The sequence below is a fragment of the Varroa destructor genome, unplaced genomic scaffold, assembly GCF_002443255.2.
Source record: "Varroa destructor unplaced genomic scaffold, Vdes_3.0 BEIS01000003.1, whole genome shotgun sequence".
In the NCBI taxonomy this organism is placed as follows: Eukaryota; Metazoa; Arthropoda; class Arachnida; order Mesostigmata; family Varroidae; genus Varroa; species Varroa destructor.
The window spans coordinates 28,095,071-28,122,147 of record NW_019211456.1 but is presented as its reverse complement, the minus strand read 5'-3'; the positions used below and the strand labels follow the sequence as shown (position 1 = coordinate 28,122,147).

The 27,077-nt window shown below is 39.5% G+C and overlaps 1 protein-coding gene and 1 long non-coding RNA gene across 3 annotated transcripts; both read right to left on the bottom strand.

Moving 5' to 3' along the window:
• Positions 1-10,746: 10,746 nt before the first annotated feature.
• LOC111247150 (uncharacterized) lies at positions 10,747-13,868 on the bottom strand. The gene is made up of 3 exons (XR_002671986.2): positions 13,523-13,868; positions 12,876-13,170; positions 10,747-11,178 (listed from the first exon to the last, which is right to left on the bottom strand). It is a non-coding gene; the product is annotated as an uncharacterized LOC111247150 (long non-coding RNA).
• A 7,822-nt stretch (positions 13,869-21,690) lies between these two features.
• LOC111247069 (uncharacterized) lies at positions 21,691-23,175 on the bottom strand. 2 transcript variants are annotated; one of them, XM_086984130.1, is made up of 2 exons: positions 22,832-23,171; positions 21,691-22,572 (listed from the first exon to the last, which is right to left on the bottom strand). In XM_086984130.1, exon 2 carries the CDS (start codon positions 22,439-22,441, stop codon positions 21,749-21,751), a length of 693 nt encoding a protein of 230 aa, XP_086840256.1. In that variant the 5' UTR covers positions 22,442-22,572; positions 22,832-23,171; the 3' UTR covers positions 21,691-21,748. The 2 variants fall into 2 exon arrangements, with proteins under 2 accessions (XP_086840256.1, XP_022653349.1); XM_022797614.2 differs by having other exon boundaries at positions 21,691-23,175.
• Between the last annotated feature and the right edge of the window lie 3,902 nt (positions 23,176-27,077).

Genomic DNA, 27,077 nt, shown 5'->3' with positions numbered 1-27,077 from the left:
CGTATTAGGCAAGCGGCGACCGTTATTAACACATTGAAACTATCAAATCTAAAAACGCGAGCTAATGAACAGGGCAACAGGAAGCCAGGCAGGTAAGTCTACTGTTGTCTAAGCATTGCAAATACGATATAATCTGTGAGTTGTCGCTGTCCAGGGCTGATTTATTCTCGAGCCTGACAACAAACGTCATACAGAATCTCGCCGGTCTTGGACCCAAAGGCCAAAAGAATCCGCAACTAGTGCCCTGGACACCTGGTTAGCGACTCATTGTATATATGTAAAAGTTATCTGTCTGCATCCACAAAATCTGAAGCGAAAGGCATGTATATGTATAATGTGCCCTAAGAATGTATAGACTGTTTTCATAATAATTTCAGTTGTTACTTACATATATTTAGTATTCAAACTGTGGCAGAATCTACAGAAAGTGTATAACTTTTTGTCTTATAAAAATTAGTACTGTTTTGGTCAGCATACGTCTGATAATGGTGAGCGATTGATTTAAAAAAAGTTCAATGAAAATTAATATCATTAACTAATGATTATTTTCATTAATAGGATGCACCATTAAACTACGCTAGATCTTCTCTTGTTAAGTTTACGACTTGGTTGTCTCATAGATTTTTGAGATATTTCGCTATGGCTCCTAAATACTTCTTTCTGGCTGGCAAAAGACTCGTTAACTTTTTTAGTCCCCCAGGAAATAAATATAAACCCCCTGAAAACTTCAAGCCTATCTTTTATCCTATTCATTGCAAGTCGCGTAAATGGATCCATGTGAAAATTTTAGCGTACTGTTTTTGTATTTCTGCAACATTTTGGTATTTCCAATAGAATTTAAAATAAACTCTTCATTTAAAAGTTAATCTTGGCGTACTCATTATTGCTAAGCAGTGACATCCTGACGAAGCAGTGACGACCTGTTGAACGGTGTAGACAGGTTTTCGGGGCTCATATGTGTGTATGACAACAACATTTATACAGACGAAATAAAATACCACTATGAGATCTAGCTGTTTATTGAACAGTCATCTAGACCTTTCTAGATACCTAGCACCTTATTAGTTATTTTTTTTGTCCTTATCCGTCAATTATTTTCGAAGTCTTATGCACATGGGTTGGTATCAAGTGGTTACGCTATCGTGTATTACGCGCAGGCTACTGCGGCGAAGGCAGTTCCAGTAACGACCAGCATCTAGGGCCGAACCCTTTTACGAGCAATATCACCATAGCGCTTCTTCTACAGGGAGCAATATTACATAAACGAATAGGTCGAGTAGAGGTAAACGACCTAAGTTGTTGCTGGCTTTCCCTTGTCAGACCGCTTACAATTTTGGAGCCCTAAGGTCGCATGATAAAACAGTCAAAGTAAAACGGGCTTCGTTGACTGGTATGTTTATTGAGGCCGTTCGTGCAGAGCATCAGAATCAAGGCCCTAAATCTATTCATAATATAGTAGTTTTATATTTGCCACAAGATGGTAGCATGTAAATTTATGGATGACGCTATAGATTCTCTTAGATATATATTGTAGACTACCTCGAATATACATATTAGACAGAGATTCAATTTTAGTTCTCTACTCAACTCTGTATCTATTAGTACATATTTCGTAAGATCAGATCCGGGTAAGCTACACTATTTTGTTGTATTGACTTGATCTATTCTAGCATTAAACAGACTCGCGTACATCTACTACTTATATATTATAGTATATGTATGTTGTCCTTTAGTAAGACCAAAATGTTGTTTTTTTTCACGAGGCTAATACTTTTAGAGTAATATGTTGTAAGGAAAGAGGATTAACAAGTTATTTTACAATGCAATTGCTACCAACATGTCGGCTTCACCTAATCCTCTATACCGTAGTTTACTCAAAGAACACAGTATCTTAAAACTTGAAAAAGCTTATGCTTTAGTCCTGCGATTGGTCGTTCACCACTGTGCGCAACGATACTACACAAACAATAGCATTTCCCACAACCGTGAAACAACCCCCGTAGGAGCTGAAATTATTCCACAAGTCAACCCCTGGAACGCGGTTAGTTGCTAAATAGCAATTGTCACCTATCTAGCTAGCAGCCATGACATTGCAGGCGATCTTGCCTGGACGGGACCGATTTGTCGATTAGCTTCGGTTTTTTAACTTTATTTCGATGTAAGTTCGTAATAATTACCTACAACGAAATGGATCAACTTACTATCGATTAGATGTTTACATTTCCAGATAATTCGTATGTGTTACACGGTATGTCGTGCTGGATATCGTGAACTTGCAGAGTCGATGTTGTGCTGACGATTTCAGTGATAATCTCACCCGTTTGGTCTGGTAATCCCCCACATCGATGCTCTTGGCTCGACAAAAAGGCGACCATGGGTACAATGAAACTCCGTAGCAAACTCAATGATATTGCTATCGGGTTTACTTCTAACGTTCATTACCATGAACGGCGTATTTAGCCATAAGCTGACCCATTTTTCTTTTACAGGATAGCTGAATACACAACGGACAAAGTAATGTCGAGTGCGCCAATTATTAGTGGAGTCGTATTGATTAAAAATGGTAAGGCATTGTGCTTGTCACGATCAGACGAGGCCCAATGTAAGGGTTCACAGAAACAATAAACGATAAGGCAATGCGGCAAATTGGCGAAGTCTGTGCTAACTATTAGCAACTTATTTATTTTAGGGCAAAGCAACATGGGACAAAAAAGCATTAGGAATACCAAGAAGAGAACAATAGCACAAAGACAATGTTACTTGAATGAAAACCGCTCACATTGATATTGTTTGCATTGGCAGACCATTTACAGTTTGTCATCTGCACAGCCATCGTTCAGAACAAAAAACACATCGAGCGTGATTTACCTCGTGTAAAGCTATGCCACGACAAGTAGCAATCATCTAGCCAAGGATGTATTTTCCCGAAAAAAAACCACCAAATAAATGATGTCAACGCTAAACTTTAATCCTAAATTACCTGACGAGGCATAAACAATCTATTTCATTCAGTTATCCAGACATGCTGCGGAAGCATATCTATAAGTGACGTTTTTACATGTACGTCAACCTACAGTCCACTGATTCCCCTCACGTTAGGTTCTAAGGCTTTTTCCACAGGGTATGTGTATATGGGTATATGTACGCAGATAGAGCATGGCAGTGATTTCAGGCGATACAACAGCTCTCCGATATCAGGGATAGGTGTCAGTTGTTTCCTAGTGGGAAGTAAAGCGAACATACAGTCAAGTATGTAGAGTTTAAGTAGACTTGATGAGAGTTAAATGTGAGTAGGTTTCATTGAAGGAAGCTTAGCGGAATAAAGCCCTCCCATCGAAGAACACCTTTGCAAATTGTCCTTTGTGTGCCGCTGTTCGCACAATAATGATTCGCGCTATTCCACTTTTTCTAGATAGCTTAAGTTCCATAACGTTGTAGCGTCTTTTCGCTTCTTTTTTCAGACAGGCAGGCATTACAGAAAAAACGATAGAAAATCGGCGCTTTCACTAGATGAACATGACCGATCAGGCGGTCGCAGGCAGGCGGAAGGAAAAAGGCACACCGTGGCCGAGTAAAGATCCACGAGATCGTCACCGCAAGAACTGCTCTGAACGAAATCCCGGCAAGTGGCTTTCTAGAGAGTGTCTCCAAGTTCTTCGTCCTTTCTTACACAGCAAAATTCATCTTCAATAGTGCTGCTACCGTTACAAAAATAGTCCGTTGTATACAGAGGGTCAGAATAGAATACAAAGCTGTTTACGAACAAAAGCTTCTTGCCCTAGATTTGTCCATCTCGGCACCATTCATCAACATCACTAGTAACAAAAGTTCCTTGAGAGGGCGGCTCCAGTGGACTATCTGGATCCATTTTTGTATGTAACCTTCCAATTGTGACCAATATCATGCAGAGGGCCATCGTTTTACTTATAGCATCCAGCAACCCGTCCCGTTCTAAGCGGCCTTCATTAAACGCAGTGGAATTGAAAAAAACATTTTAACGAAAAGTACCATGGATTTAAAATAAGAATTAGTGGCCATGACTCACAGTTAGAAATTGATTTACGCTGATTCCAGCAGACTGTTGCAAAAAGATCGAACTGTTGAATTTTTCTAATTCTCGTCCGCAAATGTCATATATAAGAGGTTAATATAAAGCACTATGAGCCCTATGTTTCGAAATAGTTTTATTTGCATAAATATAAAGGTAAATTTATAGAACTTATATTTGGTTTTGTAAGTTGGAGAACGACGAGATGACAGCAATACACTATACGAACCTTTAAGGTTTCGAGTTCAAGTTCCTATAGCGTCGTCAACTATTGCCTCAGACGGCTGCCCTTCTAGGAAACAAGGTGTTTAGTTCCACGCCTAGTTCCAAACCTGTATCATCCTACGTGCTCCTCAACTGAACTGAACAGATGAATACGTTATCATCGAACTATCGTGGACAACAATCTATCTAAGCATATCCATCATGGTCAAATTCAGGCTACCTTACATAATAACGTAATCGATATAGATTACATACTTATATCCGATGAAATCGAGCTTTTCATTTCTATACGAGTATTTTCGCAGCAGAATTTAGATTCTGTAATACAGCTCAAGCGTGTACCACGAAATGGTCGTCGTCTCGGGAACTACATTCTGTAGTTAATCATTACAAGCCAATCAGTGTCAAATCTAGCCTTTAATGGCCACTGAGTATTTCGAATATTATGCGCAGTACTGCGTTAGTATTGTATAGCGGTGTCTAAGTTCCGCCATGTAAAAGAAATTATGTTTATCGCTGCTAAACCATTGCCACTTTGTCAACAAATACTAGCCTACTTCCAGTCTCATAATTGGAACTAACTCATTTTCTTATCAGCGCTCTTTAGCAAAGCTGTCAGAACAGTCAAGTACGGCACGCCTTCGTCTACGGACTGCTGACCATGGAAGGGTCCAGAGACGTTAATCAAACATTAAAGGGAAACAGGTATAATACAACTTCGTAATCTTATCGCCTAAAATCGATTAACTTCACAGCATCGACAGATAGTTTAGTTTAAACATCGAATGCTAGACTATGCCTACGTTTGATCTTAGGACAAGAGACGGCTACCGGTATATGACGCGTCCCTATGACTGGTCGTTATTTAGAAAATTAAGAGGAAGGCAATGTGTAGGCCGTTATTGGCCATCTACCCGTACAGACAACTACTTCCGTTCATCACTGTATTTACCGTGTGCTGTATTCAATGCGTGAAGCAGCCTCGTCAAATTGATTCAGGAACGATTATAGGCATATGGATTTATAGATCTTTTTAGACCAGAAAAGGGCAATCTTATTCAACACGGTCGGCATTCCCTATCTAGATATCTGTTGCGTAATATGCTCTAAAACATGATACATTTCAGTAAAAAAAAAAAAAGAAAAAGTTTACCTGCGTTCGAGTAGATTAAGCAAAACCTGAACCATTATAAATATGTGAACATAATGACAATACTTAAAGGCTGACCTTATAGGCCATCGGTAGCTCTTATCTGTCCTCGTGGGCCAAAATAATTTCTATGAAAGTACAGCTACTAAACAATTCTCACAACCTCTTCGGAATCAGAACTCTTTTATATCTATAGAAAGGCTGATGTTGTCCAAATCTATTGAAAGCAAATTTCGTACGCTATCCCTACGGATATCCCCTAACGTACAGATGTTTGGAAACGAATAAAGCCAGCATTTCTAAACTGCTAAGCATCGGACTCTATCGATTTTGAACAGAAAGCTTTATATATCATACATAAAATTGAACTGTTATCCAGTTATGCTTTCTTTACCAAATGAGCTTTAAATAAACCTTGTCTTTTAAAGCAATCTTAATTTTTATCCTAGGTCCGCGTAATGTTTTTGTAACGTTTCCCAAACGTCAAATAATCGCGTAGTTTTCTTTCAAATACGTCTAATCAGAAAGGAAAAACCCTGCCTTCGTTCGAATTACTATTACCACCAAATATCAAACACAAAATAGTTGCAGAGATCTCATGTGAAGGCGAAGTGTGCCTGTTCGATGCGCGCCGATCGACAAAGATAAGAAGAGTGTTCGCGCCGTGTGCTAACTTCTGCCAGGATAGAAACGCTTATTGCGAGAGCACAAGTAGGCAAACCAGTCTACCCAAAAATTGATTTCACTGTTCTAAATAACCAGTCATCGAGAACTCTCACGCGAGCAGTGAGAGGCGTGGCGTGATTTAACGCCAGGCTTAATAGAAATTGCATCGCAACTTATTAGGTTTGTAGTATCGTATGAAAGCAATGCGGATGTTTTGTTCGCTATAGATAGTCTCACCAGCCGATAAGCTTCGTTGGGCGTCGAGTTGGACGCAGCCCCCAAGTAGGTTCTGGGTCTCGTCTTCCAACTCGGTTAGGCACAGTATTTTCTGGTCAGTCTATCCTTAGCTATACGTATGAGAACGGTTTTCGCCATGACGTGCTCTCTTTGTGAGTCACTACATTGTTTTGAAATAAAGGAAAACTGAAATGGTCAGAAAGGAAGGGCATTTTTCGATTTAGTTCGATACGACAACGAGGTGCACGGTCTACCATGACCTTGAAACGTGCAGTACGACCTTTATATAGTTTTGATTGTATACAAATCAAAATTGACAGTCAGTGTACAGAGGTATATAATAATATAACGTACGTAATAAAGTTTTGTCTTGTCAACAACAGGTAATACGTTGCTTGCTTTAGCCTTTAACGATTGTTTGTCTCACGTAGATTACCGAACGATGTAATTTCTGTGGTCTTGTGGTGCTATCTGAGCTGTGACCTGTTGTCGCAACAGAATAATATATTAACTACCAAGTTTTCATTTTTTGTCTTTTAATACTTCTCTCGATGCCCTAGAGCACACGGATCATCTGCCTATTGAGTCTGATTAGTACCTATGCGTACTTAAAGGAGAACGTTTATCACATGTCTATCAGTTTCTATTAACTGAAGCACAATTTCCTCTGTATTTAGTTGATGGCTCTGGATGGCTGATGGTTGATGGCTGCAGAACAACAATTGACTCAAAGTTAATTATATTTTGTTAGCGTTAGATGTTAATAGAATGTGCTCGTTAGGGTCTGGAAGATGAAATGCCTCTTTCCCAGATTTCCGAACTTCACAATCAATTTGAGGGCCGTTAGCGACCACGCCACTCAGGTGTACGTTTGCCTGTGCATGCACGTATTCAACCTCAACTCGCTACCGCCTAGCTGAAGCTGGAACGCGATGCGTTCCCCAGGATAAATCTCAGATACACATCAGACCAATTAATGAAATACTTTTCGTGGACGAGCTTCCTTTACCTTATCGCATACCCGTTAAACTCCCGTGCGCAGCGTATCTTCGCTGCAAATATATAGAACATTTGGAGAGTAGGCTCGAGTCTAGCTAGACCTGTTTGCTGGATAGGAACGACAGTGACATGCATATATCAACCCTGAATAAATCATAATATCCCTATTCTTTCCAAGCTTTGCACAAATCCCACCTGTGAGCTTCCATTTTGTCTTAGCTAAAAGCTACAATACACTTCGACGTAGCATTGTCGTAGCATCACCTGTGCATGCGTGTAAGTGTTAGTAGCTCGGAAAAAAAAATTATTTTGGCCTACCCCACTGCACAGCCCTCAACCATTTCGTTCGTCTCGCTTCCCTAATACCGTCCTAATGCATCGTTGAAATATGCAACATAGTGCTGAGAATAGCTCCTTTATAGCAAAATAGCTATGTACGAGTGATAGGGCAGGCCCGTCGCTCTGCTTATACCACATAATTGATCTTTTTTTTTTCCTTTGTATATCGTCCGCTGTTAGCGGCCGTTATGAGCAGTTGTAGCGGGCCCGATTGCTGACATTTTTTCGTATTTGAGTACGTAGCATTGCACATGATATAATCGCTATATATTGGTATATGAGAAAAGGGGCTACGCACAAATACATATAGGGTCTAACTAGAGATAAATTAAGGTATTGATTAACTATACCTATCTGATCGTTGATATACTCGAAGTAAGGTTGGCTCGCTGAATGTTCACCCTCTATACCATCTGCCTACTGATCTAACCCATTGGTGATGACGGGATTGGGTGTATCCGTCTGTGAAATATGTACGAGTCTATAAATAGGGAAAAAGTTCTTTACTTATCCGTACTGCTTCTCCAGTAACTGAGCTTTCGAAACAATAAAGCACCACTTGAATGAACTATTTTATTCTAAAATTATAGGACGGTGTATAGCTAGACATATGGCGCATATTGTTTAATCCTTGATGTATATACTCGTGGAATTACGGTCGTTAAATAAGAAGTTGTGTACCTTTAGGGAAAAAAAATCATGATTTTGTGATTAATTGGCACACTACTTTCTACTACTACTAATACTAGAAGGTGTCTTTCTGACGATTTTGAATAGTTTTTCTTCACAGACATAATAGGTGGTCCTACCAGGCCAAATTGCGAATCTGCAAGGAATTGCTTCTGCTTAAGTCTGCTGTGAAGTGTAAAGAACATCCACACAACACAAACAAGAAACGTGTATAATTAAAAGAAAAAGGCTGACGACGCGTTATCGAAACTGACACGCCCCCCTAACGTTCATATTAATGCGTCAAACGATAGGGGCAACTTGTGGACAAGATCCATTCGATTGATGCCCAGTTTGTTAGCAAGGAGTTTCGGACGGGGCGTAGCAAGTGAACGAAATCAGAACGACAAGGTAAGCGAACAGGATGAATGGCGGCCTAATCAGTGTAGTCCGTTCGACAACAAGAGGAGGTTGTCGTCCCGGGTTAGGTTGGTGTGGGTCAACATTAGGCACTATCTGTCGCTATAGTGGCTGAGTCACACGAACACTGATCGATTTGAAGGAATCGGGCCAGTTTGGTTAAAGTTTGGTCAGAGCATTAAAGGGAGAATTGCGTGAGCTTCAAAATCCGCAGCCCTCCTAGGAAATCTTCTTTGTGATCTTATGTATGGTTATTTAAGGGAACACAACTCCTAGAAGGAGTAGCTTGGAATACTTCCGTCTCGTGAAGAATTTCCACATTCTGCTACTGGGAAAATTGCCCACTACCTTAGTTGCATCCAGCTCTAGACTGTGGTCTCAAACAACTGCGCTGCTGTGAAGACGGTAGCGACAGTAGACAGTCATAAGTGCACGTTCATTAATTTTGCGTCTGCTGATAGACACATATTACACTTCGTTGGATGCCCTCTTTCTTTGCCCTTTAGAAATTTGCTATCGTTTGTCTAAAATTTCTCGTGGGCTTAGGCCTTAAACAGTGCATATTTTGTCATTTGATTCATTCAAAACTGCATATAAAAAAACACGCGGGAATAAAAAACAGTTCAAATAAACAGAAACCGATTCTTGAAGAACAACAATAGCTCGTTGAGGAAAACGAAAGACCTTGAAAAGTGATTAAATTATAATGAACAAGATATTAATACTAAGCAAGTATAAACCCACCATAAGCATAAAACTGAAAGACTCCCTTGGACAAATTCGAGGCTCCTTTCTGCTTTTCCCAAGGAATTGCGTTGATCTTTCTAAAATAAATTGTAGTCAATCTTGATTACATCTTCAAACATTTAAATCGGTTTCTATACTTCGCGTCGTATTGTCACGTTTAACGTAGCTTTTGTTATACGTAATTGGTAAAATTTTTGAAGCAGATACATGTATTTCAGATTTCAAACTTTTCATACTTTTGTGACAAATTGAGATAGAAAGTAGGGTTTTGTTTGCGCGCGGAAAGTAACGCATTGCAGACGACAATTATGACTAATCGTTGAAATATCGTTTTCAATATGTTTATAAAACGATTTGGGCAGTGGCGCCGATTGTCGCCGATTGTTAAACGGAGAGAAACGTGTGCCATTGCAAAAAGCTCAACAAATCAATTATTTTCTATTCTTGGAAATCGCAATACGTCTACACAGCATAATACGAAATGCAAAGAAACTATTCGCTAATTATCCACTATTAAGATAAAAGGTTGCATGAATATACTAGACAATTTTTTATGCTACAGGTCTCACCGTTTATCGCAACTGAACCACGTTAACCTATTCGTGAGACTATTTGTGACAGTTTACGTAAAAGCTCTAAGACAATGCGACTTTTCGCTTTCGAAGGTCCTGCGCGTAAACAAGCCGAACTTCAATGAGTTGGAAAAAAGAGACCACCCTAGCCTCGTCGTAGTTTAAAATGAATTTTTTAAGAAAATTACCGCGAATTAGAGTACGCGTCAAATTAGCTCTTGTGGAACGTGTGGAATATTGTTCATCTTCTAACTAGATTATGCGTTAATTTTAATTAAATTCAATTGATTAAATAATCTCTTGTATTCTATAGGGGTCTGTTTGCACTCTCCGGCATTATTTGCTTTCCTTGATGGATCGTTCATTGGAATCGGTGATTAGATGGTTGTATGATTGTCGAACTTGGTGCGAAAGACCTCGTCCTAGTCCTGGGCTTCTGTCCCATTTACAACTGACACGTACATCTGTCTATACAAAAGATCAAATAGCGGTATTTGCTGAAACCGAGCTAAAAGTATCAAAAACGGTTAGATATGGTATCGGGTTCGAACGAACTTTCACCAAACGCCGGACCACGTCATTCCGTCGACGTCAATACTGTAAACTTCTAGCTGATAGTCTCATTTTTGTTTAGACTGTGATATAAATGAGGTTACCATTGAATCTAGTCCCTGTCGAGTTTTTTGTTCGAGCTCTTGTTTATTGATTTCCAAATTCTACGAAAATATTTAACTCTTTTTTTTAAAGATGTTATGAAACTTCATGTCAACCGGAGACAATCTGTATAGTAATGCAGTACGTTCGTTCTATCTCGTATCCAAACAAGGGCACGCTTGAACGTTTCGACGAATCATTCTGTTTGTCTACGGCTTTCACGGTGATTTTATATGTTGTATCTCATTTTCTTCCAAACATCTCAGCTGCGTCCCGGTGACTGGTATCTGACAGCTTAAAAGGCCATTATTGGTATAATTTCACATACACCTGATCACTTCGCTGAAGACCAACGATAACCGAATATGTCTAGCCATTAGCCGATCTTGCGAAATCTCGATGTATTTTGAAAAAGCAAGGCTGCTCATCCGGAATTGGCCGATCCTGCGCAACTGTAAGGTACAATACGGAACCATGTTTTTTTACATCTTTAACTCTGCTGCACCTATTACCTGTCTAATTTTTTCATGCAAATGACTGCAAAGACTCACGACGAAAGTTCGTCGAGTACATAAATAGGATTTCAAAGATATACGGTAGAAACACCGCTGACACTTATTGAAAACTGTTTGCGGAACGGATGGAAACGGACTTTGTTCCAATAATTGTCAGCAATAACCGATCATCTGTCGCTAAGTAAATCTTCGGCCGTACATCATATAGAAACGGCACTATTTCACTGCTTATACTAGAAAAAGACTTTTCGATCTATGAATAGTTTATTTCGGGAGGACTCAACGATTTGTTTGCGCGAAGAACCACTTTCTCAGATCTGTCAGGCTAGCTATGAATCAGTGTGATCCTAATTCAGCATTTGCTTGCATTGGCATCTACTAATACGGGTAGATTAGGATTATGCTCTTTAAATAGATCTGCTATAAGAATTTTCTTCATCGTCTTGAAACTTTGAGCACATACTGTTTTCTGTTTGAATGGTACATCGTTTCTCAGAAAACTTGTCAAATGGGTACTTAATTTTTCTCCCTTCTAGTACAAATATGCTGTGATACAACATTACAACACTACAAATGATCTTACTTACCTTCTGTCTCTCGGCTTATGCACTTCTCTTCTAGATTCTACTTTATCTGAATCGGGCATTCTCAGTTCTCGTTTATGATGAATTTTAAAATGTATCTAAACGCCGCATTTTTCAGCGCTGATCCTGAATCCACAGTCACGAATCCGTCTAAGCAGAGCCTCTATAAGTATTTTTTAAGTGTTTTTCCTATTATGAGAATTATTGTCGTTCAAGTATATAACTCTACCATCCAAACTAGCTATTATTGTATCAGCCATCTTTTGGAATATTCTTGGAACAGTCTATGCGAAATGGCGATCTATTCTTGGCGAATAAGTCTCTCGGTGTATTATAAGAAATTTCCTGCCTCGTGCGTCTATTGAAACACGAAAATGCGCTTCGCAGGGATCAACCTACGTGAAGTAGTGGTTCTGGTCCAACTTAATGAAATTGTACTCTGTTATTGGAACTGGGTACTGATCTTCCTGCAATGATGAATTCACTCCTTTAGAGAACTCTACGCAAGGCTAGATTTTCCGTTCTAGCTTAGAATCACCACTGGTGCTGCCTTTACGACCCTATCAATTTCCGCAGAAAATTTAGGGAGTACAGTAAAAGCTATCAGTCTCGACCTTCCGAAGATAAGCCGCAGACCCTTCTTGAACTCTAAAAGTTGGTTCAACTCTCCTGAGATCTCTTAGATCAGTTTTAAGTAATGAACAATAAGACTAAGCGCTCCCTACTTCAACATATAGTAGATTCCAGTAGATCACGTCCTTTTAACTTACTCCTGTTCCCAGCAACATAACAATCCCCATCAACTTTTTGTCCGTTTACCTAAAACCTTATCCCAGACACTGCAGCGCTGAAATTTATCGTAGCCTATCTGAGCTTGCAATCATGGTGCATTAATGTTTCTCACCGGCGATAATGAGGTTAGCTCCAATCTCTAAACGAAATTGTGTCTCTTTATCTTACATCTTCAATTTATCTTAACCGTATCGTAACTTCGTTAGTCGTATTTCGTTGGGCTCCATTATATTGGCAACATAGAATAAGCGTTCATACCAAGTTTTCATTATGCCTGTTCCCTTCTGTCGCCTTTATCTTTGTAACAGTGTCCATATCCTATTCGGCGAGCACCCTGTAGGAGATCGACCTACTTGTTGGACTCGATTGATTCCAGCTGCCTTCGTTTCGTGGTTTGTATTTGTATGTACAGCTTGCGTTGATAACTGCAGTTAAATTGTTTAACGCGGGCATGCAACGTAACCAGGATCGTATTCAGGACCTCGTCTAGCCTTTTTAATGCAATAGCCCGTATACTGCCTGACTGGTCCTCGATCCACACTAGGCATTTCATCTAAAAGACCGTCATATCAGCATTCTCTTTAGTATACTGATGCGGTGTAGTCATCAAAATTTCCTAGGTTGTTATCCTCGCACGTCGTTTGAAAGCAGTTAAATCTTTCAATAGATAACAGCGTTCTAGCCGAAGAGCTTATTGAGCCTTAATGAAGCCTGCACATAATATATTGGAATATTTTTGTAGAAGAAAGAATATGCTATAAAGAAAGCGAGAGAATGTAACTTTGGTTGGAAAATTTAACGTTGGCTTTCTTACCTGCCCATCATTTCGGATCATATCATTATAACGATTGCAGCTGGATCTGAACATTTTATATATCATACGTAGGGTTTGATATGCCACTTACAGACCGTTAGCAGGGTTCTTGGATGCTAGTGATGCGCCGCTTGCTTCTTCCTACTTCTTCCGGAACAACGCCTACGTGCATGACCTTTTCACATTATTAAACAATTTTCTGTACCTAGATATTCATCGATTTCTTGTTTTTTGTTGTAAGACTTCCTAGAGGGCTCACATTGCAGTCGACGAATTGTTAGAATCACAGGGTCCTCGTCGCCACGGATAGATCAGACGTTTCGTTGTATCTCTGAATTAATCTGCTATTCTATTGAGATTTAATTCTACCGTTTTTTCTAGCCTTTTCTGTTTGATATACGCGGGCTTGTCTCATTTTTAGTGGAGAAGGGAATATTAAAATCGATGATGCAGGTAAAGAGCCTTATGAAACAAATGAGCTGTAACAGTGTCTCGAAGCTGACATCGATGCTGGCCTAACGACCCATTGAACGGATCATGTCAAGCCTCTTAAATGTTCCAAAAATGTATACACAATTTGAATAATTATAGTTTAATACTTTGTTTGTTATTTTATAAGATATTATATAAGTTAACATTTAGAGGGCGAAACAAACTGCATAAAATATATAACGTTTCTTTTCATAGCAAATTAATACCGTTCTGGTAACAGTAAGCTGTTGATTCGTGATGGATGATTGATTGTTCTATTTAATTTAAGCATCTTTAATCGCTCATCAATCAATCAGTCAATCACTTCATCGCTCAAAGCATCGTTTAGAGAATTATTCATATTTTCCTAAGTATCGTTCATAATATTCAGTCTGGATCATTTCCATTGATAGCATGTGTTCTTTTTCATTTCAGCGTTCAAAAAACACTTGATACCGAGCTTGCGACTTGAGTATCTTTTTCGGATGATTCGCTATAATTTTGCAATGATCTCTTTGGTTGCCGGTTGATGTTTTTGGATTTGGATCCGAAATGTTGTCCGAAACGAACGACCTCGACAAACCCATTCGTTTTAAAGTTACTTTTATCGAATTAATTATAGGTCGCATAGGTGAATCTGCCTGAAGCTCCCTCCGAGATTGTGTTAATACTTCTGCTACAAATCCACGCATTCGACATAAAAGTTAACCTTGCTTCGCTCATATTGCCAGATAATTACACCTTGAAAATAACAAACAAAAATCATAAAGCTACTATGATTATATTTTGTAACACCCTGTGTACTATAAAACTTGTGCCAGTAGCCAACTTATATTATCTGCTTGGTAGACGAACAAGATTTGCAAAGGCTCAATAAGAAGGGAACGAAAGACAGCTGGACAGCTTTACTATGTCTTGGCGATACCAAAAGTACTTAGTCCGAGCTTCTAAATCACGTAGAAAGGTGCCTAGAGCTACATTCTGTAAAACCGTCAGCCCGCTTCAAAATGAAGAAAGTCGAAGCACAAGATCTACTTTGTACCATTTTTACTATATTTAGTTGGTGCTCGGTGAACTCAGTAGAGCGCGTGAATATCCGGTAAGCTGGGATATTTGTTTGTACGTACACATATACAAAGCAATATCCCAGTTACGTCGGCTCTACGACTTTTAACCTGATCTGTGTCTTAGAATAACTTCAAATAAAATAGAAAACGTACGATTTTCTATCGAAGTTTATAATTCGCGTGTATATCATCAACAATATAACAAGTCAGCTTAGCTTGATTGCTGACGCCCAGTTTTAATGAGCAGCGTCCCAGCGATTCAACGTTGATATGTGCTGGAGGTTTTCGTTATCGGGACCCCGACCCAAAGAAGATTTGATCGAACAAGATCTGCCTGTAAATGCAAATTTGGAACAATGAATAAAGCAAGCGACCCTTGTGTTGTCCCAATCACTCTACAAATACTAGGGCGACGATATCAACTACGTAACCCACTTGAACGTCTAAATACAAGCGTGCCCGGAGTGCGTGGACTAAGTTAGGCAACCATTCATTTGTCACGCAAGTAAAAAAAATGAGCCTAAATCATTACTGAACAGGCACAAACAGTAGAGAAAGATTTGCTTGTGACCATCGATATAAATGATGATAATAATCCCTCTCGTTATCTGAGTGTCTCCAAATTAAGTGAACTTTACTCGTGATTTATATGAGGCTTCTTAATTTACTCAACGCGCTAAAACTAATACAAACTAAATATTACATATAATATTGCTTTTTAAGTATGCTATAGTTTTGACAATATTCTAATCCCTTATTTTAATTTACACATCGACGTAAACATTCCTAGTATCTTTATTGACGCTTATCGAGGACAGTTAAGTATATTGTTCTCCTTTACAGGTAATTTAGAAATGCCGTAATCGGGCGTTTTTTCAAGAGTCGATGATTGTACGCTTAGAAGAACGTTCCGTGCTTCGTATCGATTTTTGTTGAGATATGGAAAGATAAGTTTCACTTAACTTTTCCCACGTTATCATGTCGGCTAATCTTAATCATTGATAGATGGAGTGATGCAGTATACTATAATTATGATGGTTGCATTTGTCGCTACAATTCGATCGCTTTTAGACGAGCCCAAACTTCAAGCTGACCTGTAGTTTGAATCTTAACATAGCTTGCCGCTGAATCTGCCCCTTAGCGCGATTTTTTTTCCGCCTACTTATGAGGGCGCTATAAAACCTCTGCGTATGATAGGCTTTCAAAATAGGGTAGTTTCATTGTCGCAGACTGTGAACGTCCACCTGCACTGCCTAATGAAGTGCATCCCAGATTTGTGAAAAGTAGTCTTCTTTATGCCATACAATACTGTATTTGAAGAAAGATTTTTATACGACCATATTTAGGATATTTTCGGTACTGGAAGGCCACAGTTTTTCAGAGACATTATTCTAATAGGGCCACCTCTATATGGACGATGGGCTCTTAAGGGATTCGTAAAATTTCTGCTTAATGGATAAAAGCAAAACAATAGCTATAACATCTTTCCATATAATAAAAACGGTTTTATGGAATTTGTCTCTAATTTACTGGCATCGAAGTTGAAATACATAATAATCCAACCGAGCATGATGACATGAAGCTGCTTCCAAGTTGACAATAAGGGATGATAGCATGTACATGTTATAAATTGTATCATCACTTAAAACGCACTTAATGAACTAAAACCAGTTTATAACGCTCCCAGCAAAAACGAACTAACAGAGTAAATTATAATAATTATAACGTAAATTATAATAATATCAACGTTTGCCGTCAGGCTGCTTTGAAAGTGGAATACCTGCTGTGAACAGTTTGCTTAGTCATTGTAAGATTTTGAAATGATAGTAGCTGCTTTTGTTTATAAAATAGGCCTGTCAATAGGACGTGAACAAGTGGAAAAATTAAGGCTACGCGCCCCTATAGGAACGGAGAGCTGGGCTAGTCAGCGGTTATTCCACAGTGTCACGTAGTGAGCATCGTATACCTAGCCTCCTGCGGAACGAGCCAACAAGCCTTACACGACCGTAACTATCCAATAGCGTAGATCATTCCGATAGGTCACTGCTCGCCTCTATTCGGTCGTTCCATTTTTTCAATGTCTCCGTAAGTGGGTTCAATTCAAACTGTTTATTGCGCAGAGTAGAATCGCCATAGATATAAGTATACGCCAGAAAGAAGAAGCTCTGACAAACATGTACAGAAAGATCGTCGCTTCTTTTAGCGAGTATCTGAGCTAAACGTTACGACTACGAACGTGTTACCGTCGTAAATATTACAATAAACCAGAATTAGAATAGCAGGAAGTGCACATACAAAAAGGAGTTAGATCAACGAAGGATCGATTAACTGTTTCCTTAGAATACGAAGCTGTTGTTTCTACCGCCAGTGTTAAACCTATCAAGTTCCTATCGCAACTACGAGAGGTGCCTTTCCATGGACTTGCTGGCTAGTTCCAAAGCTGGACGATTACCTTTACCTCATTTCTAGCCGATCTAAATAATAAATCAGCAGACTTTTAATTATCTTGGAATTTTGAAAACCTTGCTTTTACCTCAAACATATTTCCTTTATAAAACGCCATTCCATATTTTTATGAGAGCCGTTTCAGTAATCCTGTAAATTCGTCCACTGGCAGGATGCTGGTGATAAAAATGGCGTGGAATTATTTGGAATAGCAAGTAAAACTCTGACGATTGCGATGCGGGCATTTTTTAGTGGAAATCCTTTCTCAGGGAAACAATGGAGGTTAGGTGAGGATTCTTCCGACACGTTTTGTCCTCGTTTTGAATCCTCTTTGTATAAAGGTCGTACCACTAAATAGCACGTATCATGCGACTGTATTCGAGAAGTTTCTTTTGTGCAGAACGAATTATCCTATTGTAGATTCTATCTCAAGTAGGTCAGCCTATTTGTTATAGTTAAAAGAATATCGAATTTAGACCATTCCTGAAGAGTATGACTGCGAAGTGGCTTACACGTCGCGAGTATAAAAATAGCCATCTGGGCGAAATGATGCCAACAAAAGATTACTGGCTAATCATCGAACGTCGGATGGTCCGCCTGATCATGTGAAACAACTTTGCTCGAGTGCTATAATGGGGCAACCTAAAGTAGCTGAAGTAAAGTGCTCGACAACAGTCCACGAACAATAAGACGTAAGGAAAAAACCCCTACCGCTATTTCAAAGGTGGGCTAGATGTATGTGCAGACGATGGCCGGAAAACTGTTTACAACGAACATTTCCCAATCAATGTTGCGTTTAAGTAAAATCTTTGCAAACTGCTTGTAATAAAAAAAAAAAAACTTGTAAAACTGCTAGCAAAGGACAATTGATATATTCAATTGTTGTTGTTGGCGCCATTTTGAAGTTACTACTACCACATGGCCGTCGCTGTAGTACACACGTTCAATCAATTATTTAGCATTCGGTGCGCTCCTTCTAGCTTCGCCGTCTCAATAAAGCTACACATGCCTGTACAGGACATTTTTTTGCGTTATTTAAACTTGACAATGCATTGTCTATTTCATTACATCAGAAGACGAATACGGTGTTTAGATAGCTGCAATAGACTAACAACCAACGCTGCGTTATAAAGGATAACACCCATATTTTTTCAATTAACAACAACAACACCAACGGTTACAAGTATCAATAAAAATGATGGCCTCAAATGAGAAGAGTAAATACCAACTTTCCATATATTATCAAATGAATAGCGTACAGGGACCATCCGTATTTTTAGACACCAATTTCAATTTATATACAGGAATATATATGACGAGGTAACGATAGACACAACGGACGTACCCACGCCTTCCTTGTGAAATAATCAAACGCCCCCCTTATTTTTGCTAAGGCAATTGGCTGGGTAATTGGGGGGAGACGAATTGTCTTTGGGCGATCCCCCTCGCTAAAAAATCCACACAAGTCGTTGAATTGAGAGTGCAAAAGCCATTACACTAAATAATGATACTGTTAGTTAGAAAAGACACGTCTTTCATAAATTAATGGCTACTAACGTAATTACTTTGGCATGCATACTGGCGCATACCCATTCCACCTAGCCAATCGAACTAATGTATACATATATTTTTTAATTTACTTATTTAGTAAAAAAGTATGCCTTATTAGCAGAGATACCTGTTCCTTTGAGCGTTTAAAGGAATTTAGTTCAGCTCCAGCCTGTCATCTTCAGTTTTTCGTAAGCTTGAAGAATTACTGACGTTAAGACTCTATGATACCACTAGACCCCAGGCAGTCACGTACGGTCGGTCAATCACTGCTAATACTTCCTTGAGCGAACCTACATCTCATCAACGTCAACCGGCTTTCTAAATGTAATGTTTTATCACGAGTTAAGTGCTTTTTCCTCTTTGTGGTCGTAGTGCGGGCCTTTAGATACGACTACGCTACGAAGGATTATGGCCCCAATATCAGAAAAATTGCCAAATAGATGCAGCTAGCTCTCAACGTTTTATCCTCCCAGCACCTTTATTAGTATACGGTATGAAATCCGTCAAAGCTTTAAATATTCTAGACAATTGCGGTAGTGACCGTACCCTGCGAACGTGTCTTTCGCTACGTTTATTCACGTATTCAGAAATGAACACACTGTTTAAATTCAAGGGTCCATTAACAGCAGCGTATAGCCGTCATCGACAATCTGGATGACGGGGTATCAAGATGCAACGCCGATAAGGCCTAGAAAAACGCAAAGCGTAATACATACTTTCAGGGCTGGGGTTCAATTCGCCCTCATCAGGGGTTACAGCTACCCGAAACGGTTCTCTGCGACCGTTTCGCCTGGGGAAATGAACGGTATACGGCAGCGCATTTCCCTAACGTGTGGGTTGAGTATTCCCTAACTGTAAGTAAATGGCTGTGTGTATATTAAATGAATATTGAGTACGAATGTTGACCAATCATTCAGTCTTAATGACGTAAATGTTTCGACGTAACGAAACACGTAGGTTTATGAAAATCTACCTTCCGAAAAACGACTTGTTCAGTGTTTCAAATGAAGCGGACTTGGTTGATTGGAATCTGTTAGTATCGGTGACAAGGTAATAGAACACTATCAAGACCAATCAGGATTCCTCGACAACTACTAATCTCATTCTGCAACGTGGAAGGATAGAATTTAACTTGTCTAAATGATATAGTCTACAAGTGATTTGTTAGCTTATTTTTTGCCGTATTATAGACACCTGGGCTGTCCAAGACAAAAGCTCGTTATACCTCTTACACAAATAAGGCTCATGTGTTTGTACGTTCATAAGGTCATATGTGCTGAAGAAATGGTAGTTTCCGAGCCACTTTTCAACTACAACTATACAACACCAGGCTTCTTAGCTATGTCGTATATCAAATGTCGAATTAAAACTAAGTCGAATAGACATTTTCGGGCTGAAAAAAATTAGGCATTGCGCAGACAGCTGATTGTACGTTAAAAATATGCTGTCAGGCCAAGAGTTACCATCTTCCACTTGACCCATTATATTTATACCGTTATTTAGTCAGCCTACGTGAATTTTCTTCAGGTTACCTCACCTTAGTTTGATCGGGGATCTACAGCTTCACGGGTGCGACTCTTCCAAGGTCTTGCGGCGCCCATTACGTTATAACGTTGCAGCTATCCTGTCACAGTAATTCTATCTTTCTGAGTCAACATATTTCAATAATCCCGTTACAGTTCATCTACCCTATGGCCTTAGTGATCATATCTAACGTAACCTAAAGCTCTGTTACAGTCACTTACACTGGCAATACTCCGTTACTACTTGAGGAGACTATCGGTCGTTCCTTTTAAGTAGTCGTATAATTATAACATCTATCGTAACATATAAATTGCTTGTATATGCAGCCAGAAACCATATAGGACCCCAACTACTCGTCCCGCTAGATTTAGCGTTGTTGGGATGTTCACGTAGTCTCGATACCCCGTTACATTAATAGCACTTTTGACATCTCAATAAATTTGCTTTCTTGCTTCCCCACCTCATCAACTTCTAACGATTCGAGGAAAAATTACAATTACGCCCTGTAAAATATAAAAGAGGATGTAAAAACCTAACATGTTTACTTGGGATTCTATCTTGCGATTGTTTTGTGGCTCTTGAAATTTTTGGAAGACAAGGAAAAAAACCCAGGCATATTTGCCTTAAATCCAGTGGAGACTGCATTTAGGTGGACGACCCGGATGGGATTTGGAAGTGAGTCTAAATGAGAAGCATCTTACAATGACATAAATTAGTTGAGGGAATCTGCGCCTAGATATGCCCAACCGCTAACTAGTTGAAACATGTGGAAATATATTTCGTAGGTCGTAGCTATAGCCGTTACGGTTGTTTTGTTTCCGTTTCTGCAAATACGTTTTCGAATCGGACTTTCAGGCCCGTATTTGAAAAAACGGAAGCTACGAATAGTTCGTTACCGTAATTACAATCTTCAAGCGTTCTAGTTTCTCATTCATTGAGTTTTATGATTAGTTGAATTCTTTGTAGGGAAACAAATGTAAAAATGTGAAGTTCTCGTCTTGGGTCAACGGTATATAAGCTACTTCGAGACATTAAACCGCACCTGAAGGTCTATTCCAACAATAAGCTATTACGTGAAAGTTATTTTTGTTCTTACAGCAATCCGGGGAAGTTCAAAATATCTGGAAGTTAAACGCCTCCTTTAATCCAGATATTCAAAATTATAACAACAAATGATCAAACAAAAATTGCTCACAACAAATAAATTGCTTACATAAATAGACCTAGATTTATTTGGCAATCTTTAATGTTACGTGTCTCTATAACGTCAACAGTAAGGTAAGCGTTCCGGTTAGTGCTATCCATAAAACGATTAGATATATGAAGCGTCCATTAGGTCCTGCCTCTATTCCACTAGAGTCATTCTCCAAAATGGAGCCTTCACCAGGCGTGTAATGTGCCTTAGCTAACACCTTATAATTGACGTCCAGGACTGTCCAGCATTCGAAACGTTCTGGAGGAGGCTGTGCTATATACTTCCTCACGACAATGTCGTAAGTACCATCTTCGTTTTTTTTATCTTCTCGTTTCACGTATTTAGTTTCTTCGATAAGGTCACCCTTTTTCGACGAACGATAGAGAATCACTTTGGGAACTGGGTAGACGCCCTGGATACGGCAGGTCATCATATGTCGTTCAATATTGTAGTACAGTTTCGTGTCACGAGGATTCACGTAGATTATGAGTTGTTGGTCACGCTCATCACTGTTTGCTACCGACGTGACGTAACACTTGTAGGTGCCTTCGTGTACAGTTGTAGGCTGTCGTAGACGAACTCCGAATTTACTTGTCAGATCTTCACTTTTTGTGGAGGACATCTTGCGTGCTTCGTCAACGGAAACATGACCCTCGAAGACGCCGAAAACTTGGAATATATCTTGCTCTGGTATCCACGTAAATACGGGAGACCGGTCCCCGGAGTGGACCCATCGTAAGACCAAATTTTCATCCATCTCTCCGCGAACGAATTCGCATGTGAAGTCAATGCTGGCTGATGCGTTCTCCACGTAGCGCGGAACCTGCACATCTTTGATAGTTACAGCAGAAGTAGCGGAGATGGCTAAAATTGGTAGCAGCGCTAAACCTTTAAACGTACACAACAATGAGGAGTTTCTGGATGAGTTGATCGCACCTGGCATTGTCGAATCAGCTATAAACACACCAAATTTAAATCGTCAAGTTCGACTATACTCGAATCTTATCCTGTCGTAGATACGGCTCAAGCTTCAGCGCATTCTAATATTGAAATTTCATGGTTCATATATTCTTCACCTGCTCAGATCGGACTACTTATTTTCATTCACATGGTCCACAGCGATAAAACCATTGAAGATTAAACTCACGGATTTGTAATCAGTCACTTAACGCAATAAATAGCGCGGCAATAATAGAAAATTCTTTCGAATTCGCAGTTACGCAGTGTCGGTCTGTTTGTTTTTTAGCCTTTGAAGGTTTTGGGTATTTTGCTTTCGCAAGAATAGCAGGTTCGGCCTGAACCTAGCCGAGGGCGCCCTATTACTCTAGGTGGTGCCCGGCCGAGACTGCATTCCCAGGCCCAGACTAGAGCGCCAAGCGGCCGCCACTTCCCGACTGAACCTAAGGTTCGAACCACAACAACGCACGCCTCACTCTACGCTTTACCAAACTAGAAAGACTCTGCTACTGCTGAATGAGCTTCTGTCGACCTACTGGCTTTCAGAATGTCCTTAATAGCAGTTTCTCAATGGGGCCAACACGGCGAGCGACCGTTGCTGATCTTCGGGGTTTCGATAGTGGCATGTCGTAGTGTGCCAACCGGGCTGACCTTCTGATGACACAGCCTCTGACCAACGTGACCAATTCTCCGACCGGTTAGTAAGAAAAAAGAAAGAAAAGTAAAGAAGCGGTGGTGGAGACATAGCAACTTCCGAACAATAGGGCTGCTTAGGAAATCAATTCACGGTAGTACTTCCGTTCCAGTGGCACGCTGTCATCACGTAATTGCTTTTGTGGTTAGATAGGGAATGAACCTCGAAGAAATTAACTGATTACCTAATGTATTCGTAGACTGAGACATCTGTTCAGAACATTAATATCAGTTGTCCTCACATTGTCGCTGGCGTATCGAGCAGAATTTATCAGCACCATACATGATTATTCCGAGAATAGAGAAAACATTTTACTAGCTATCACTGCCTGAGATGGGCAATAATAAGCTCATGGTAAACAAAAGAGAATCGTTTGTAGAATCGCATTGATCATATTATTAAACACATACACCATACGCATACATTCTCAACATATCAGCTCAAAAAATGGTCATAAACTAGCGAATTATTAAAAAACAAAAACAAAAAAAAAAAACGCAGTAATTTATAGCAGTTTTAGTCCATACTTCATAAGTTTGATTGGTCCGTATTCGGTTCGAGTGTAATTAACTCAATACTAGCCCTCATCCCTACGCAGCTACATCTTGAACTGCGTACAATCCTAAAGCGCATATGTTGCCTGTCAGCTGGTAGGCGCTTAAGGTTAAAAGGCGTAGGCATCCTGTCAACTGCGTTATCTACGCTTTAGTTGGTTTACACGTATGGACAGTTGTAAGGTGGCCATTCAGTCGTAGCAGCGATATACCAAAAGTATCTAAAAATGGTATGACCAAGATAAATTCGTCTAGGCTTAGGTTGCTACCTGGTTATCACTCTAATTGTGGACAATTGGGTAAACTAGGGATCAGAGTTTCATTTGAAAACGGCTCTTCTTATAGACAATACTATGGCCGACGCACAGAGTCTGACGTGTTCGTGTAAGCACGTTAATTTAAACAGATATCTACATAGAGATCTCCTATATACCTTAAAGATTTTACCGGAATCTCGAAAAAGTGTAGAATGCATAGCTGCTCTTAAGATTTATGCATATTAGATCGTACGTGAATGAATACTGGACCACAGGGGCCTGAAAAATAACCCCGAAACCCACTTAAATATTTACATATATTAGACCCTCTGCGACCGCAATGTGCACTGCATAACAAATTTTAACAACGTTCCCACCGATAGCCTTCTTATGAACATAAAGCACAAAGCTGTACCCGGCTAGAAGCACACATACGTGAAAGCCGAATTACATTTTCTGTTCAGGCACCTAAGTGATTGTTTGTCATAGGGCAACTTACATGAAAGTTCCATTCGTACAATGTAACTACTTCCATGCCCAGTCGTTACTGAAATTATGTTGCACCTACCAAAATATTGTGCCTAGTTTCCGCCATTTGAACATGAATCATGTTTTAATTTACGTAATATCGATACGAAAATATCGTTTACTTCGACAGAATTTAGGGAACTCCATTAGGGAACGTTATTTTTTAGTTGCCAAAAGCGGCGCAAACCCGCTCGTGTAAATTACTATACGAGTACTGTGTGCAGCCATTTAGCTTTTACATTCTAATCAACGCTTGGGTTACCTTGGTATATATATATATATATATAGTTGTACATGAAATTAGCTTGAAGAAATTTAGCTAGGTCTCGTGCCTAACGCAAAAGCGAGCCTAAAGCTTCGAGAAGAATAATCTCTGATGCGGGAATACAGCCATTATCGGCAAACGAGTACCGATAACTCGTAACCCGAGTTTAACACTTTACCCCATTTAATCCGAGGCTAAAAGCTGGCGATAACGAGTCAAGACTATCACACATAAACAGGCCTCGTAAAAACTGTTCAAATATTAATTGTGACCTTTATGGAAAATGATATTCCAAATATGACCCTGTGGAGTCTGAGCTGAGTTAAAAAATATATTGTTGTGTTAGCGTCTTATGTTGAAGTGATACATCTTTCCTAAATTAGTCGATTGGCCCCAGTAAAACACCTCGACTATTTGTACCGCGTTTGCAATGCTGTATTTAATTTCTGGTTTTTACCATATGTATGAAACGCTGTTATCATCCGTCGAAGATATGGAACGAGAAATGATACCCCGTAATCCTATAGTTGTATGTTCGCCAGATAAATTTTTACTTCTCAACACACCGGCTCAGTTACTTTCGATAATCCTTCACATATCGAGTATGCCAAATGAATACTTCCACAATCGATCTACCATCGACAGTATATGCGTTTGGTACAAATTCGAAGAGGTTGGAAATAAGTTATTCCTCTACTTAGTTTTTCAATTATTTTCGGCGGATTTCCACTAAGCTAGTGTTCTAATTATCGGTTTTCCTTTTACCCATTGCTATTCTAATAATTCATGCACACGGTCAGAGGAAACTTATATAGACCTCAATTGAAGATTCTGTACCTTAACCATAACATGTTATAGCTTTCATAGCTAAATACCTTAGAGAACGTGTCTACTGTCAGGACAATGTCTAACTACACCGATAGCCGGAGAAAAGGTACTAGCAGAATGCTAATGTACTTGTTGTGTTTCCGCAAAAAAATGTCCGATCCTAAAATATAGTGCAGTGTTGCTAAAGCAATGATTCATTACGTAATGTTAGCTGAAAAGCATCACATTCACTGTGACTAATAAATTCTGGTAATAAACACAATTCAATTGATCGAGCGCACACATTTTTTACGAAGGGTTTTAACGAAAATTAAGAGTAGGTCCGGTCGCAGCACACCTAGCTACCGTCAATAGCCTACGGGACTCCCAGTTAGCCATTTTTTAATCGGATATACATATAGATTTGATTATGATCGATGAACTAGGAGTTTTTCTATGGCGAACGCGTTCATGCGACTACTAACTAGCTCCATCTTATAAGGTCCATCTGACTACATTTTCTGTTCTAGTAAATTTTAGGTCCGCCTAGCAGAAGTGTGTTCGTAACAGGGGTTCGGCATGGGAAGGTGTAATCGAAGTCAATCATTACCCGAAAGCTTCTTTTTCTGTTGCACGACAGTACTTGAGACCACCTATGGAAATGATGAGTTTGTTATCTTACCTGTGTATTGCGTTCCGAAATCTAAATAGTGCGATATCGACTACATATTATTCAAGTTATATTCGACGACAGGTACAACAACACGATTGAAATAATGAAAAAGTAGGCCAATGTCTTTCCGCAAGACAAACTTAAGTTGGAAAAAAATTGTGAATTATCTTCCTTGCTGACTAAATAACGGGCTCACTGGGGATACTAAAATCATCATGATAACTAACTTATCAAATGTGCTGGTTACCAGATAGTCACTCAAATGATCAGCAGGTTATCCATCCAAGTTGTTAGATGGTTCCTAAATGACTGAATTTTCTCCAAGTTGATACGGATAGTGAATGGATAGTTGGTGTAAAGTATTGCCCCGGAATTACCACGACAACTTGAACTTGGAACTATGCATTTCGGTAGACAGTAAATCATCGCTTTATAGTTTTTATAGACCATTCTTTCGTATTTAGTTAAGTAAGTTTCTCAAATAAAAACTTTTTGGACTAACAAGCAACAATAAATGAAGTCCGAACTTCTCTTTGGACAGTTGTGGACCTTATGTTCCCGAACGAAGCGAGCTTTTACCCTAAATGCTGCGAGGCTACAGAATACAGCGCCTACCTAGCCTCGTACAGCTTCTTGAAGTTAGCGCAAAGAATTAAAC

Bases quoted from the DNA above. Each gene is read 5' to 3' on its own strand.
- LOC111247069 (XM_022797614.2), bottom strand. From the start codon at position 22,627: ATGCCAGGTGCGATCAACTCATCCAGAAACTCCTCATTGTTGTGTACG.